We start from the raw sequence: 15,501 nt of genomic DNA, 5'->3' as shown, positions 1-15,501 counted from the left end.
GCCTGTGGTCCCTGGCTGCCTGCTGAGTGCCTGCTGTGTACAGGCCCCACACCTTACAGCTCACGCGCATCCCAGGCGCCCTCTCATCCACTCTGAGACACAGGCAGAGGACACTGACAAGGCGTTCAGATGAGGGAGCAGTGCGGCTGGGGCTGGGAAATGGGGTGGGGGGCCGGACTCCAGGTGGCAGCTACTGATGGGGCAGCTGTCAGAGTCAATCCCTTTGAAATGAAGTCTTTGTGTGGGGGAGCTGCAGAGGGGGAGGGCGGGACAGGGAGGGAGGAGGCCCTGGTGGGAAGGGCCCTGCAAGGCCTGCCCAGAGCACCAGGAGCTGGCTGGGACTGGAGACTGGTGCGGCTGGAGCTGCAGCTGCCTGGCAGAGGGGAAACTGAGGTGGGGGTGTGGCTCTGGGACAGACATCAGGGCAGGACATCCCTAGCAAGGGTCCACGGTCTGGCTGGGAGATGTGGACTAGCTGCAACGTGGGGCGGGGTTAAAGGTCTTCTAGGGTGGCCCTGGGGAGCACAGCTCTGCACCTGAACACCACCCCGGCCGCAGGCCTGCAGCGTCAGGAGCATGAGTGAGCAGGGAAGGGAGATGGAGGAGGAGGAGGGAGGCGGTGCTTCGGACACAGCACCTATGCTGCCCCGGGGACCTCCTGACCACCAGGCCTCAGCCCTGCCGTGCCCAGGGTGGCCGGGGCCCCTGCTGCTGCCCGGCCAGCTGGTGGCCGGGCTCCTGCTGCACCTCCTGCTGCCCGCCACAGCCTTCCTGCTGGTGCTCCTGCCCGCAGCGGCCGTCGTCTACCTGGGATTCCTGTGCCACTCGAGGGTGAGCCTGTGCCCCATGGGTGGGGGACTAGCTGGGGTCCTGGGGAGTGGGCGTGCCCTGCGGCTGAAGGCCTCTGTGCCCCTTTCCAGTATTGCCCCTTGTCCTCGGAGACACATGTGCCCCTACCTGGCAGCCCCTTCTCCCAAGCATCCCCACCAGCCACAGCCAAAAAAGGGCTTTTGTTTTTCACCCAAGGGACAGCTCTGTCCCCACCCCGAGGCCTCCCGGCCTTGTACCAGGGGCCACCAGGGCCTGGACAGCTGGGTGGGGGTGGGGAGAGAGCGGGGTTCCAGGAAAAGAAGATGAAAATGTTGTCAGGTTTCACTAACGCACAGCCCCCCGCCCTCCAACACACACGGAGCCTCCCAGGCCCTCCTGCCAGGGCGGGGCTTCCCCCCTGTGGAGTGGGCTGTGGCCTGGTCTGGGGGCGGGGGTTTAGGCAGATGGCCCCGGGCCCCTTTCTGCTGGCATGGGGGATGGCGCCAACTGGTGATGGGACGGCGCAGGGGGACAGAACACGGCAGTGGGCGCTTTTTCTGAGCCTCCCCTCAAGGGACCCTGCTCGGCCCTTTACCTGCTGCGTCCCGGATCTCCCGTTCACCCCCAGCACTGCCTGGCCCACAGCGGCCCGCCCCTCCCCTCTCTCCGCCCCGCCCCTCCTTCGCCCAGGCCCTAATCCTTCATCCCTCCATCTCCCCCTCCCTCTCCCCACCCTGCTCAGCCCGCCCCGGCCCCTCTATCGCCCCGTCTCTGCTCTTTCATCTCCTCTATCTGCCACTCCTCTCTCCCGCCCTGCACCCTTCCATCTCCTTTGGCCGCGGCCTAACATCCTTTCTCCCACCCCGCTCCCTCTCCCCTCCCCTCTCCACCCTGCTCCGGCCCACCCATCCCTCACCGTCCGGCCCTCACCGCCCCTTCATCACCCTGACCCACCCACCCCCTCTCCTCCACCCCTGCCCTCCATCACCCTGCCCTGCTCCCCTCCCGTCCACATCCCGTCCCGCCCCCTCTCCTCCGCCCCCTCCTCTCCCTCCATCACCCTGTCCCGCTCCCTCTTCTCTCCCTTCCGGAAGCTCCATCACCCCGCCCGCCCCCCACTGACCGCCCGCCCGGCCCCCAGGTCCACCCCGCTCCCGGTCCCCGGTGCCGCGCGCTGTTCTCGGACCGCGGCTCCGCGGCGCTCATCGTGTTCGGGCTTCTCTCGCTGCCGCCGCTGCTGGTGCTCGCCTCGGCCGTCCGCGCCCGCCTGGCCCGGCGCCTCCGCCCGCTGCTGCCTCCGCCCGCTGGGACCCCCGGACCCCGCCGCCCCCCGGGGCGCCCCGACGGGGACGAGCAACTCTGCGCCTGGGTGTGACCCGGCGGCCGCTGCGAAACCCCGAGAGGCCTCCGAGCTCGCGCGGGACCCCATCGCGTGGCCCGGCCCGGGAAACTGAGGGTCGCGCCCGCTCCCCCTTCCTGGCTGCGCGCGCAGCGCTCCCGGCTACGACCCCGGCCTCCCCCGCCCGCAGCCCCGCCCCCGCCACGGAGTGCAGAGGAGGGGAGGGGAGGGGAGTGCAGGGGAGGGGAGGGGAGGGGAGTGCAGGGGAGGGGAGGGGAGTGCAGGGGAGGGGAGGGGAGGGGAGGGGAGGGGAGTGCAGGGGAGGGGAGGGGAGGGGAGGGGAGGGGAGGGGAGGGCAAGGCAGAGCCCGGCAGGCGGCCCTCAGAGGAGGGGGTCAGGCCCCAGCCCCAAGGCCTCTCCCGTCTGCCCAGGTCCTGGCCCCCGGCGTCCAGGGCTCTGGGACTCCCAGGAGAGACGCCCACGCTCGGCCACGCCCAGGGTTCCAGAAGCCCACGGGGGGCGGCAGCGGGGCTCAGCCTGTGGCAGCCTCGCATTCAGACAGGCGCCAGCATCTGTGGGCTCTCTCGGGATGACTCTACGATCTCACTGACTCTGGTGTTCCTCGGTCTCACCAGCACGTCCCAGCTGGGCCGAGCTCACACCCACCCTGTTTGGTGTAAGCCACAGGTCCACAACGTTCATCAGCTCCGGAAATCCCTCAACCATTATCTCCAGTTTCACCACGAATTCCTTCTCCATATCCTCGCCGCTTCCTTTTTTACCCCCTCATCAAATTACTCTCTTCTGTCTAATCTGCTGATTAACTCATTCATTTTATCTTAAATTATGTTAACATATCCAGGCCAGGCACTATGGCTCACGTCTGTAATCCTAGCACTTTGGGACGACGAGATGGGTGGATCATCTGAGGCCAGGAGTTCGAGACAAGCCTGGCCAATATGGTGAAACCCCGTCTCTACTAAAAATACAAAAATTAGCTGGCTATGGTGGTGGGCACCTGTAACCCCAGCTACTTGGGAGCTGATGCAGGAGAATCACTTGAACCCAGGAGGTGGAGTTTGCAGTGAGCCGAAATCGTGCCACTGCACTCCAGCCTGGACGACAAGAGCAAGACTCCATCTTAAAAACAAACAAACAAAAAAACAACAAAAATTAGCTGGCCATGGCGGTGCACACCTGTAGTCCCAGCTACTCAGGAGGCTGAGGCACAAGAATTGTTTAAACCCTGGAGGCAGATGTTGGAGTGAGCTGAGATGGCGCCACTGCACTCCAGCCTGCGTGACAAAGTGAAACTCCATCTCAAAAAAAAAAAAGGGGAGGGGGTTAACATATCTAAAAGTTACATGTGATTCTGTTTTAGATTTGTCTGATCGCTTTTTATGGTCTCTTGGTACGTGCTTACTTTTTGGATTACAGTTTTCACTTCTTAAACATATTTTATATATAGTTATTTTATATTCTGTACTAAGTAATTCCAATTTCCTAGTCTTTAGGGGTCTAAATCTGTGAGTGGTTGTTTCTACTGATTCTCATCAGTAGCATGGTGGTTCTCTGAACGTTTGGTAATGTCTAATTGTCAGCCGTTATCTGTGACAATTCTGAGGTCCAACTTGGAGATGCTTCCCTCCAGAGACTATTCCCCATTTCCAGGCGAGACCACCTTGGGCCCCCTCGGTGACCCTTGAGACCCCTGGTTTAGCAGCCCCTATGCAGAGAAGCATACTTGTTCGCTGGCCGCAGGCTGGCTCTCTGTCCCTGTGTGTGTCCAGTGAATTATCGGCTTTCCCAGCCACTTGCCTTCATCATCCGGGCCTCCACATTACTCTGTTTGTTTACTGAGAGAGAGTCTTGCTCTGCCGCCCAGGCAGAGTGCAGTGGTGAGCTCCTAGCTCCCTGCAGCCTCGACCTCCTGGGCTCAAGTGATCCTCCTGCCTCAGTCTCCCAAGTAGCTGTGACTACAGAGTGCACCACCACACCCAGCTAATTTAAAATTTTTTGTAGAGACGGGGTCTCATCATGTTGCCCAGGCTGGTCTCGAACTCCTGGGCACAAGCAATCCTCTCGCCTCGGCTTCCTAAAGTGTTGGGATTATAAGCATGAACCACCCGACCTGGCCTTATTTATTTTTGCTGTTTAATTTTGGGGGAGCCTTGGAGATATTTACTTTCTTGGAAGCCCAGCAGTCTATTAAAAATGTATGCTCATAGTAATTCATCCAGAAGCTGGTTGTTGCTGGAAGGCCTTTTAAGGGATCTAGTACATCATATTGCCAGCAGGGCTCAGCCTGTGACCAGCAAGGTCTGGGCTCCGTCTGGGGCCAGGGTCAAGGCTCAGCCTGTGATCAGGGTCGAGGCTCATTCCGTGGCCTTGAGCACAGCCTGGTGTGTGGCTGGGTCAAGTCCAGCAGAAGTCTCGGGGTTTTCCAGCCTCCATCCGAGTCCGACTTTGATGCCTTTCCTGGTCAGACAGGAGCTGGGCCAGTGGCCAAGCTGCCAGGATGGCTTCCCCGGGGCCATGGCTGCCTTCCTTCCCCTCCTGCCTGGGCTGGCTCTGGCCGCCACTAGGGGTTGAAGATGAGGGCTCTCCTGGGAAGCTCTTGGCTGAGCATCGCCTGGCCCCGGAGCCATGAAAACAACAGCTGGGCCTGGTGGGGGTGGGGAGGCTGAGTGGAGAGGCCAGCTCCCTTGGCTGCTGGGCAGGGGCTTCTGTCCACAGCTGCCTCAGGCATTTGTTTCCAAAGGTGTTTCCAGCTTCCCAGGCCCACCCTGAGGTCCCGCACTGCCAGGGAGGCTGATGGCACGGAGCAGCGAAGCCCGGCCCCAGCCCCAGCTGCCAGATCAGCTCGCAGAGGAACACCTGTGGGGGCCTGTGGGCGGTTCAGAGGGGTGTAGGAACGCGCCTGTGGCAGGCCATAGCCCCGATAGCAGAGGCCTGGCCTGCGGAAAAGAAGCAAGGAAGGGGTGATTCAGGAAGGCCAGAGCCCCTGTGCTGGGGCAGGGGCCCCAGCCCCTAGGACAGGACAGGCCCCACGTTGGAAGGCAGGGGCCCCACCCCCTAGGACTGAACAGACTCCCTGTTGAGGCCCCTGGGTTCTTCCTGGGACGGTCCTTGCCTGGCCTCTTTCATGGATCCTAAGCAGCTTCCTTATTGGCCACCATCTGGGAAGCCAGGAGGGGGGCATGAAATGAGGAGGAGGTGGGGGCCCCAGCCAGGGTGCCCCTCCTCAAGACCCCAGGTATACAGTTGGCCTTTGCCCAGTCCTTCTAGCCCCTGCCAGGGAAGGACTCCACCTGGACCCCACGAATCTCTCCCAACTTTTGCCCAGCATGGCGCCCATGATCAAAACCCCGCTTCAGGGCCCTGGGTCCCCAGGCCGGCCCCCACCCTGAGGGTGCCTCTACACCCCTTTCCCCAGAGCCCCTCCCCCAGCCTGAGGGCCAGGAGCAGCCTCCTCTTCCTGCAGTCTCTACCGCAGCTCTCCCCTGGCCCAGGGGCCTGAACTCCTTGGGTGGAGGAGCTGAGCTGCAGGGTGGCTGTGGGGACCTCAGGGTGGCCATGGGGGCCTTGGGGTGGCCGTGGGGTGGCCGTGGGGGCCTCGGGGTGGCCATGGGGACTGTGGGGTGGCTGTGGAGGCTTCGGGGTGGCTGTGGGGACCTCTGCCTGGCGTTCTTTCCCAGTGGCTGGAGCCCCTGCCTTGTCCGAAAGGGAGCCCGGAGTGTGTGTGCCTGTGTGTGTCCCATCTGCGTCCCCATCATGCCTCATTCTGGGGCAGGGGGGCAGTAAGGGGCCCCGCCCCACTGGATGGAGCGAGCTTCCCACCTTGCCCCGTGTCATTTCCTGATTTGCAAAATATTTCCTGGGAGCACAGTTGTTGGCAAGCACAGCCTCAGACGGTGTGAACAGCTGGGGGGCCCCTCAGATGTGGCTCCCTCTGTCCCTCTGGCCTGTGCTGGCCTGCCCCTGCCCCCAGGCCTGTAAGCTGGGAAGGCTGTGGGGCAGGAACTCCCCAGGGTTAGTGGGCTGGTCTGAGGGCTAAGGCCCCTGCTCCCAGCCCCGCCCAACCTGCCTCTGGGGAGTCCCTCGTGTGTGGACATAGGTCAGTCCCTCCCTGCTGCCTCCTTCCGACCCTGGTCCAGGCCCCTGGGAGTTTTGGGTCTGCCCAGGGCTGTGGTCTGAGCCTGTCCTGACTGTGTCTAGGGAAGGAGCAGTGTGTCGTCCTCCTCTCCCTTTCGGGGAAGGATGTCCCAGGAGAGAGGCAAAGTGAGGGGACCCACACAAGGAAGGGGCCCTGCTATTGGGAAACCCGGGGTCATTCAGGCTGTTACTCTCTGGCTCCCACGGGGCCGGGCTCTGTTCTCGCTGCGGCGAATCTCTTGCCCCCACCGAGGCCAGCAGCAGCCTCCACCCGGCTTCTGAATACTGCACTCAGGAGCCCGGCCACCCCTCCCAAAGGCCCCCAGCCTGCTCTGCCCCTGCTGTCCCGGTGCAGGGCCCTCCTGCCCACCCCACCCTGGTCTCAGTACTCGAGGTTCCTTCTCTCTGCCCGGAAGTCTCTTCCTCGAGTACCCTTGCGTGTGAGTCCCCAGTGACCCCCCGTTCTCACAGGGAAAACAAGTAGACCGTATCTTTCCTAGCTGGTCACGGCCCACCCCTCCTAGCCTGGCAGTGCTGGCCCGGCGCCTGTGTGTCCCCAGCACTGAGGCCGGGGTGCGGCTGTGCCCAGCACACAGACGAGGGATGGATGGACAGATGCAGATGGTGCGGCTCCCGCCCCCTACCCAGGCTGCTACCCGCCACCCCAGCTGCTGCTGGCACAGGGGACTGAGTGGGGTCAGCTCTGGGGCCAGAGGGGCAGTCCTGGGCTCCTGGGAAGTGAAAAGTGACCCCAGGACCTGTCTTTGACTCCAGTGAGCAGGCTGAGTCTAGGAGCTGGGTGGGCCCTGCTCTCTTGGTGACCCCGGCTCTGCCCCACTTACTGTTATGGGGTGGGGTCCCGGGCTCAGGCACACCCCAGAGCAGTGCCTCAGGCCCGCACTGCTGCCCCTCACCGCCCCTTCCATCTGTTCCAATGTGTGCTTGAGTACATTTATGAGATACAGGAAAACAGCAACCAAAGGCGCCGGGTGCGGGCCTGGGCGTTCTGCCCTCGGCTTGGGTCAGGGGTGGGGTCAGAGGTTTCAGGAGTTGCCCTTTTCCCCGGGGTCAAACATGGCCACAGCCAGCTGGGGACAAAAGGCCCTTCTTCTTCTGCAGAAGCCTGGATTGTGCGGAGGAGGGAGCATTCCCAAAGGCGGGTGGGGGCAGGGCGGTGCCCGGGCGAGAGCAGCGTCCCCAGCTTCCCGGAACCCCCTCCACCTGCCTGCAGACAGACCGGCAGGGCAGGCCGGCTCCGGGAAGTGAGGCACAAGGACTCCCACAGCCCAGGCCCAGACCGTGGGGGCAGGGTGGCCGACGCCACACCAGGCTGCTCCCCACCCCGTGGGGCCCAAGGCCACCAGGATCAGACAGGGGCTATCCCTGCAGGAGGCAGAAGGCTTGGGGCCAGGAGCCACTGTGATCTGGCCTGACCCGTCCTTGCCCTGCCTATCTTACCCCGGGCCCTTCTCCCTGGAGAGTGGAGGGTTCCGGCTGTTATATTTGTGCTTCCTCTGGTGTCTGCCTCAAGTCCGGCCCGGGCCCTGACACTGCACCTCTGGCTGACCCCATGTTCTCTGAGACCCTCTGTCCACGTCCTTCCTCTGCGGTGGAGACAGCGGGTGGAGGGCAGGACATAGGAATGAGTCCTGAAGGCTGAGGAGCAGGGGGAGAGCTGACGGGGAGGGTCTCCTAGCAGGAGGGACTCCAGGCAGAGCTGGGAGCAAGGCAGGTGGCTGAGCTCGGCCCAGGCTGGGTGGAGGCCAGGCGTCCTGTGCCTTCTCCCGCTGACGGCGAGCTGAAGGGAGGAGGGCGGCAGCTTCCTTGAGGGCCTGAGTCACAGCCAAGAAGACCCACTCACTTTTTCCAGAAGTGAGGGAAACTTCCCCGTCAGCCCAGCAGTGTGAGGTGTGACTGTGGCCCGCCTGCTGGGCAGGGGTGGGGGACGAGCAGGCCACTGGCTGTGAGCCTCCCCAGGGTGGGGGACCCTCGGCCCAGCTCCCTGCTTGACTACCTGGGCGTGCCCCCGCAGGGTCTGCAGCCAGCTTCCGGTCAGACTTCAGGTCCTCCAGCGGCTGTGGCCTTGAGCGTCATCTCCACAGCAGCCCCTGTGTACTGGGGGCTGGGGGGCCTGGTAAGGCCCCTCGGAGTGGCACAGCTCGCACTCTGGGGACCCAAAGTCCCCCCACTAGGCCCAGGCGGAAGCACAAGGCATTTCTGGTCCCAGCGGAGGCCTGAGGTCTGTGGAGCCCAGCCAGCACCTCCACTGCCAAGATCCCTGGCAGGGGGGGCGGGGGGCGCCGGCGGGGACACAGCTCTCCCTTGTTCCTGCCGCCAGCTCCTCAGACTCAGCCTGCCGCTTCCTTTTTTAGGCAAAGTCGAGCGCTGGCCGCTCGTCTGCACGCCCCGCGGTGTCTCACCTGCCTGAAAGGGAGGAAGGAAGCCCATGGAGCCCCATCCGTTCTCCTGCGGGGCATCCTCCAGGAGAGGGTGGGGAAGGAGGGGACATCCTGGCAGACACACCCCCATCCCCCGCCCCCCAGCTCTGAGCTGAGGAGGCCCAGGGAGAGTGCCATGGCTACTGGAGGGAGGGCTGGGGTGGGGTTCTCCTGTCCAGGGGATACTGCTGGCCCAGCCCCACCTGAGCGAGGGAAATCTGCCCTGGGGGCCTCAGGACACCCCCTGCAGCCAGCCACCTCTAGTCTGGGCCTCACCAAGACCCCAAGACCCAAGAGCTCCTGGCTCACCAGTGGGCCCCTCCAGTCCTGCCGGGGGTGTTTCTTGGGTCCTGGAGTCTGGGCCCCTCATTGAGTAGGGTATATGGGTAACAGGCCCAGTGTGGTCCCACTGGACAGGGCCTGAACCAACCATCTCCCACTCCCATGCCTCTTCCTCCAAGAAGCCCAGGTGGGGTGGGAGCTTCGAGTCTCTCTCAAATTCCTGTCTTCTGTCCCCTTTCAAGGCACTGTGTCCTTCTAAGTCCCACCCCATGGCCCTTCCAATCTCCGCTGGTCAGTCCCTAGGACACGTATCCTATTCCTCCAGACACCCACCGGCCTCCAGCTGTGTGGCCAAGGTGAAACCAGGCTCTGGACGTTTTCTGGTGCCACCGCCAGCCCCCGGGGTTCTCTTGGGTCTGGCTGCAGGGACCCCAGCACCCACAGTCACGGCAGTGGTGGGCATGGGGAGGGCCTAGCCTGGTACCTCCCTGCTCCGCTCCTGCGGCTGGGGGTCAGAGAGGGGTGGAGAGCGCCGGCCGCACAGCCTCGGCCGGGAGAGGGAGACTGGAGTGTGTGTGTGCGTGCCCACGCGTGCATGCCTCCGTCGTATCTCGGCTGGTGCTGCGTGTCCCTGCGTGTCGGGGTCCGCTGGTGCGCCTCTCCGGGGTTTGTGCACGTGGCCTTCCGCTCGCGCAAGAGGGCGTGGGCGTGGCCTCGGCGTGGGTGTGGCCGTTCGGGGCGGGGCCTCCAGGGGGCGGGGCCGGCCTGGTCCGCGCGGTGACGCGCCCTGCAGCCGCGAGCGAACGAGCGAGAGAGCCAGCGAACTGCCTAGCCCAGTCCGTCGCGCGCGATGCTCCCCTGGACGGCGCTCGGCCTGGCCCTGAGCTTGCGGCTGGCGCTGGCGCGGAGCGGCGCGGAGAGCGGTGAGTGCGGCAGACGGCCGGGCCGGGGTTGGGGCCCCTGGTGCCCGCTCTGCGCCGCTGCCCGCGCAGGGCCGTCGCTGTCCCCAGCTCCGAGCTGGCGGGCGGGCTGGGAGGCTGCGGGAGCCGGGCGTGGGCGCGGGCGTGGGCGTGGGCGGAGCGTCCTGCTCACTTGAGGCGGGCGGCCCAGGTGCTCCAGGCGACACCGTCCGTGAGCGCCGGGGCGTAGGGGCCGGCCCGGCCCGGCCTGCATTTCTGCGGGATCGCGGGCCTGGACAGGAAGAGGGAGATGTCTGTCGAGGGGGCACCTCGCCTCAGTTTCCCTACCCTTGCAAAGGCGCTCAGTGGAGGGATGGTAGGGAAATTGGAGTCGCCCCACCGCACTGGGGAAAACCACAAGGCCGGGACTAGAATTGAGGCACGCTGGTCCCTGGCTTGGTGCGGAGGGGTGGTGTGTGGGGCATCAGCCTCCACCCCGGGGGTGCCGGGAGGAAGGGGGAAGCCTGCGAGGAGTTGATCTGGCTTTCAGGCTGCTTGGGGGTGTGTGTCTTGTGTGGGTCCAGGTGGGCTGGTGGATGGAGGCCAGGGGAGGGGACACCATCTGGTAAGTGGGGTCTGGGCTCCAGCCAGGCCATCTGGCGGGGTCATTGCTCTGCCTCCTACACCTTCCCCTGCTGCTGTGTGCCTGCCCACGGTGCCTCACCTGGAGGCTGAGCTGCGTGGCTGAACTCCAGCCTCGGGCTGCTTCTCTGAAAGCCATGCCTGGAGGGAGCAGCACCATGGCTCAGGCCTGTCCTGGGGACCTAGGCCAGGATTCGGCTCCACCAGCTCGCAGGGTCGGTGAGGAATGGGAAGGTGTGGGGGCTTGGAGCGGGGAGTCGTCCTCTCACAGATGGGATAACACCAGCCCAGAGAGAGCTGTAGGTCCCATGGCCAGTGTGCAGAGTGAAAGCCCCAAAAGTACAGGCCTCTTGCTTGTCTTAGAGTTCCTCTTTCCCCCAACCTAGGACCTTCGGAGGAGGGCAAGCACCCACTTAAGGAAAGCTGAGGCCCTGGGGGACCCTGCCTTGTGTGGGGCTGTCTGGGGGGCCCACACCTGAGGCTGAGCATTCCTCCTTTCCCCCAGGTCCACCAGCATCAGCCCCCCGAGGGGACCTGATGTTCCTGCTGGACAGCTCGGCCAGCGTGTCTCACTACGAGTTCTCCCGGGTTCGGGAGTTTGTGGGGCAGCTGGTGGCTCCACTGCCCCTGGGCACTGGGGCCCTGCGTGCCAGCCTGGTGCACGTGGGCACTCGGCCGTACACTGAGTTCCCCTTCGGCCAACACAGCTCAGGCGAGGCTGCTCAGGATGCTGTTCGCGCTTCAGTACAGCGCATGGGTGACACTCACACTGGCCTGGCGCTGGCATATGCCAAGGAACAGCTCTTTGCTGAAGCAGCAGGTGCCCGGCCAGGAGTGCCCAAGGTGCTGGTGTGGGTGACAGATGGCGGCTCCAGCGACCCTGTGGGACCCCCCATGCAGGAGCTAAAAGACCTGGGCGTCACCGTGTTCATCGTCAGCACCGGCCGAGGCAACTTTCTGGAGCTGTCAGCTGCTGCCTCAGCCCCTGCCGAGAAGCACCTGCACTTTGTGGACGTGGATGACCTGCACATCATCGTCCAAGAGCTGAGGGGCTCCATCCTTGGTAGGTGGGAGGAGGCAGGGCCCAGGGATCCCTAGCTGGGAGCTGCAGGAGGAGAGGCTGGGTTGAGACTTTGGGAATATCTCATGTCCCCAGAGCAGCGGCCAGGGCCTCCGGGGCTGTGGTACCCCTAGGGTGCAGGGCTGAGTGATGCAGCTTCTCTGTGCACGCTCTCCACTAGGTGACCCATGCGCCCTGCTGAGATGGGGGCTTGAGTAGCCACCTCCAAGTGTAGCTCCCTGCTGACGGGTCCAGCCCAGACCTCGAGGCCCCATGGAGTGCAGAGCCCAGGTGTAGGCCCAGGAAGAAGCTTGCGAGTCTGGGGACTCTGCAGATGGGCAGCATGTGCTCCTGGGCATGCCCACCATACCTGGAGAGGGGAGAGCCAGAAAGGTCAGGGACTGCCCCCCAGGAAGCACAGGGTACCTCTCCTGGGTCGGGACAGCCACCGAGGGCTTTGAACAGGTTTGAACTTCAGGCCTACCGTGAGGATTTCCTGAGAGGCCAGGCCAGGGAAGGCCTGAGGCAGGAGCTGAGCAGCTCTCATTGGCTTTTTTCTGGACATCTCTGCCCCAGCCAAGCCCTGAAGGAGTTGAGGCTGGAGATGAGGAAACTGGCCACTGGCTCAGCCTGCTGTAGCCACTGAAAAATACCACTAACCCCAGGGATCTCACCAAGTCTCGTCTGTGGGTTAATCATCATCCACCCAGAGCCGGAAGGGGTTGGACTGTGGGTTGGAGAGGGGTGGACGGCCCGCCCCAAGGTTTCGCCAGGGACGTCTGACCCCTAGTGGCCCCAGGGTCACCCAGTGCAGCTGTGCCTGGAGGGGACCAGGAGGAAAGGCTGCCTTAAGTAGCTGGAAAGGAAAAGCCTGAGGCTGCGGTGCAGAGGGGCCAGGCAGCAGGGTGGGGGCTCCTGGGAAAGAGGCTGGGTCTGAGGGTGGGGGTGGGAAGAAAGTGGCACAAGCACCCAGCACTACAGGAGGAAGATCCTGATAGCTTTAACCCAGCGCAGACATTTATGAGCCTCGCCACAGCAGGTCACTCAGAGGGCTATGTGGGGCTTGGTGTCAAGGGCCCAGTAGTCCCCCTCTGGAGTACCCCACCCCACACTCTCCTGGGGACCCGGGGCAGGCAGCGCCTCCAGAACCCCAGGGCCTGTCCCTGTGATCTCCCATCTCCTGGCTGCAGCTCAGAGAGCCGGGCTGACCTCAGACCCGGGCCTGGCCACTCAGGCTGGGGCTGGTCCTCTGCTCTCAGGTACCACCGTGGACCCTGCTGTCTTTGAGGACCTTTGTCCTGGTCACTGATCTGGCCACTGCACCTCTCCACAAAGGACTGGGTTTGGGCTGAGGGAGGCAGGGGCGCTTCTGACAGGGCGTGAGGGGGCTGCACCCCCTTCCTCAGTCCTCCCCCAGCCAAGGCACGTTCTAAGAATCCCCAGCATCTGCGGGGCATGGCTCCAGCAGCTCCTTGGCCGCGGGGCCCCGTCTTTCCTAGTGGGGCCTCCAATCTCCAGATCTTCCCCATCAGCCAGGGCCGCTCTCCAGGAGCAGAGGAGGAACTGACCGCTGCTCCCCGACCCCCTGCACCACCCACAGACGCGATGCGGCCGCAGCAGCTCCGTGCCACGGAGATCACGTCCAGCGGCTTCCGCCTGGCCTGGCCGCCCCTGCTGACCGCAGACTCGGGCTACTACGTGCTGGAGCTGGTGCCCAGTGCCCAGCCGGGGGCTGCGAGACGCCAGCAGCTGCCGGGGAACGCCACGGACTGGACCTGGGCCGGCCTCGACCCAGACACGGACTACGACGTGGCGCTGGTGCCTGAGTCCAACGTGCGCCTCCTGAGGCCCCAGCAACTGCGGGTGCGCACGCGGCCGGGTGAGGCAGGGCCGGGGGCTGGGCCGGCCCCCACCCAGCTCGCCGCCCTCCCCGCCCTGGAGGAGGCCGGGCCGGAGCGCATCGTCATCTCCCACGCCCGACCGCGCAGCCTCCGCGTGAGCTGGGCCCCAGCGCTGGGCGCAGCCGCCGCGCTCGGCTACCACGTGCAGTTCGGGCCGCTGGGGGGCGGGGCGGCGCAGCGCGTGGAGGTGCCCGCGGGCCGCAACTGCACCACGCTGCAGGGCCTGGCGCCAGGCACCGCCTACCTGGTGACCGTGACCGCCGCCTTCCGCTCGGGCCGCGAGAGCGCGCTATCCGCCAAGGCCTGCACGGCCGACGGCCCGCGCCCGCGACCACGCCCCGTGCCCCGTGCTTCGACCCCGGGGACCGCGAGCCGCGAGCCGTGAGCCGTAAGCCGGCATCCCCGCCCTGCCGAGAAGCCCGGCGCCGACCCGAGGGCCCCTGTGTCCCGAACCCGGTGCGGAGGCGCCCAGCTCGGGAGAAGGGTGCAGGCCCGGCCTTTCCCCACGCGGACTCCGCACGACCCCGGCCCTCTCCCTGTGGCCACAGGGCTTCCCCGCCTGGCACCTGCCCTCCAGGGCTGGGGCCTCGCCTGGTGGGACCGCGCAGCAGCTCCGGCCCCATCCCCGCCCCGAGTCAGGCGTGGTATCGGCTCGTGGGTGGTGTTGAGAGCATCAGACCCAGGACTGTCCAGGGAGGAGCCCCGGTCAGACTCCCACGTGTGAAGACTCGGCCCCAGGTGGCAAGGGCTGGCCTGAGGTGGGCAGCTTGGGCCCTGGACGCTGATAGGAAGTGGAAGGGGAATCGCGGGAGAAGCTGGCCCAGATCAGGTCCCCAAAGGCTTCTGAAGAAAAGGAAGGGCAGGTAGGCGCACCCGGACGCTGGTGGTGTGGCGGGGATGCTCAGCCAGCCGGGAGGGCAGCGCCTGCTGAGGACGGTGGCCCTGCCTTCATGCCCAGGACACCAGCTGGGTCCAGCTAGCAGCCACTGGGAATCAGAGGAATGGGGCAGAGCCGGGCATTCAGAACCTTGAGGACAGGTGACCCCACCCACCCACCTCCACGGTCAGGCCCCGGGACCGCACTGACAGGAAGCCTTGTGTGGGAGTACTTCCCAGGGGCTGCAGGGACAACGCTCTCCAGGGAGGCCCCAGCGACCACACCATCTTTTGGCTGTGAGAGGTCTCACCCCTGGGCCACATCCTGTCACTACTCACTACCCTGGGGCCCGCGGGCGAGTTGCCCAGGGTGGGGATGCCTAGCCAGGCACACTCCCTGCCCGGCCTAGTCCTTGGCTCCCAGGACTGTGGTGTCACGCAATGCTCACCTCCCCTCTTCCCCACTAACGTCCCAGACTTTAAAATTCAGTAAATCAGATGTACACCGAACCTGCAGTCTCCTCAGGATGCTTTCCTCCTCCACAAACAGCAGCCACGGACAGGACAGCTTGTGAAGTTCTCCTCCGCCCTTTGGGGTGTCCGGGGAGAGGAGGTGGAGCTGTCCCCTCCCAGTGCCAGGCCTCGTTGGTCCCCCTATGCACCTTTTATTCAGAGAGGCTGGGCCCCCTTCCCGTGGGGCTGGGCCCAGGGCAGATGGCTGGAATGCAGAGGAAAAGGGGGCTGGGGCCTCTGCAGGGCCATTCCCACCACAGCCTCTGCCATGACCCATAGCCCTGGGCCCAGCCGCATGCGGGCTCCCTCTGCTGGCAAAGCCGCACCCTGCACTGCGTGGGGTCCACTGCCCCTTTCCCTAGGTGGACTCACGTGACCCCAGGAACTGCAGCATTGAGGTGGTCTCAGTCCCTCCCTCAGACATGGTGGGCGTTGTGCCAGGGGCCTCTTTTGGGACAGCTGGCCTTGGCACTGTCTCCCGAGAACCCAGCTCTGTGCATCCTATGGCCCCACCAGACACCCAAGTCTGCACCACCCACCAGCTGGGTGTGGTGACCATTCATGGGGGGCTGGCTGGGGTCAGGCT

At 64.8% G+C, this 15,501-nt stretch overlaps 3 protein-coding genes across 3 annotated transcripts; 2 read left to right on the top strand and 1 right to left on the bottom strand.

Moving 5' to 3' along the window:
• Window positions 1-318: 318 nt before the first annotated feature.
• On the top strand, window positions 319-2,335 carry TMEM278 (transmembrane protein 278). The gene is made up of 2 exons (XM_028842577.2): window positions 319-831; window positions 1,952-2,335. Exons 1-2 carry the CDS (start codon window positions 577-579, stop codon window positions 2,183-2,185), a joined length of 489 nt encoding a protein of 162 aa, XP_028698410.2. The 5' UTR covers window positions 319-576; the 3' UTR covers window positions 2,186-2,335.
• Window positions 2,336-7,241: 4,906 nt separating this feature from the next.
• Window positions 7,242-10,704, bottom strand: LOC144337601 (uncharacterized). The gene is made up of 5 exons (XM_077983486.1): window positions 10,648-10,704; window positions 10,324-10,327; window positions 9,509-10,215; window positions 8,319-8,728; window positions 7,242-8,136 (listed from the first exon to the last, which is right to left on the bottom strand). The coding sequence occupies exons 1-4, from the start codon at window positions 10,702-10,704 to the stop codon at window positions 8,357-8,359; spliced, it is 1,140 nt and encodes a 379-aa protein (XP_077839612.1). The 3' UTR covers window positions 7,242-8,136; window positions 8,319-8,356.
• VWA1 (von Willebrand factor A domain containing 1) lies at window positions 9,770-14,861 on the top strand. Its single transcript, NM_001260638.1, is given in 3 exon segments — window positions 9,770-9,947; window positions 11,071-11,628; window positions 13,226-14,861. Coding segments are annotated over 3 exon segments (1,317 nt in total). The 5' UTR covers window positions 9,770-9,874; the 3' UTR covers window positions 13,912-14,861.
• The last annotated feature ends 640 nt before the right edge of the window (window positions 14,862-15,501 follow it).

This window comes from Macaca mulatta, chromosome 1 (genome assembly GCF_049350105.2).
Source record: "Macaca mulatta isolate MMU2019108-1 chromosome 1, T2T-MMU8v2.0, whole genome shotgun sequence".
Classification (NCBI taxonomy): Eukaryota; Metazoa; Chordata; class Mammalia; order Primates; family Cercopithecidae; genus Macaca; species Macaca mulatta.
Note: the sequence above shows the minus strand (reverse complement) of the source record. Positions and strands in the feature narration are given on the sequence as shown.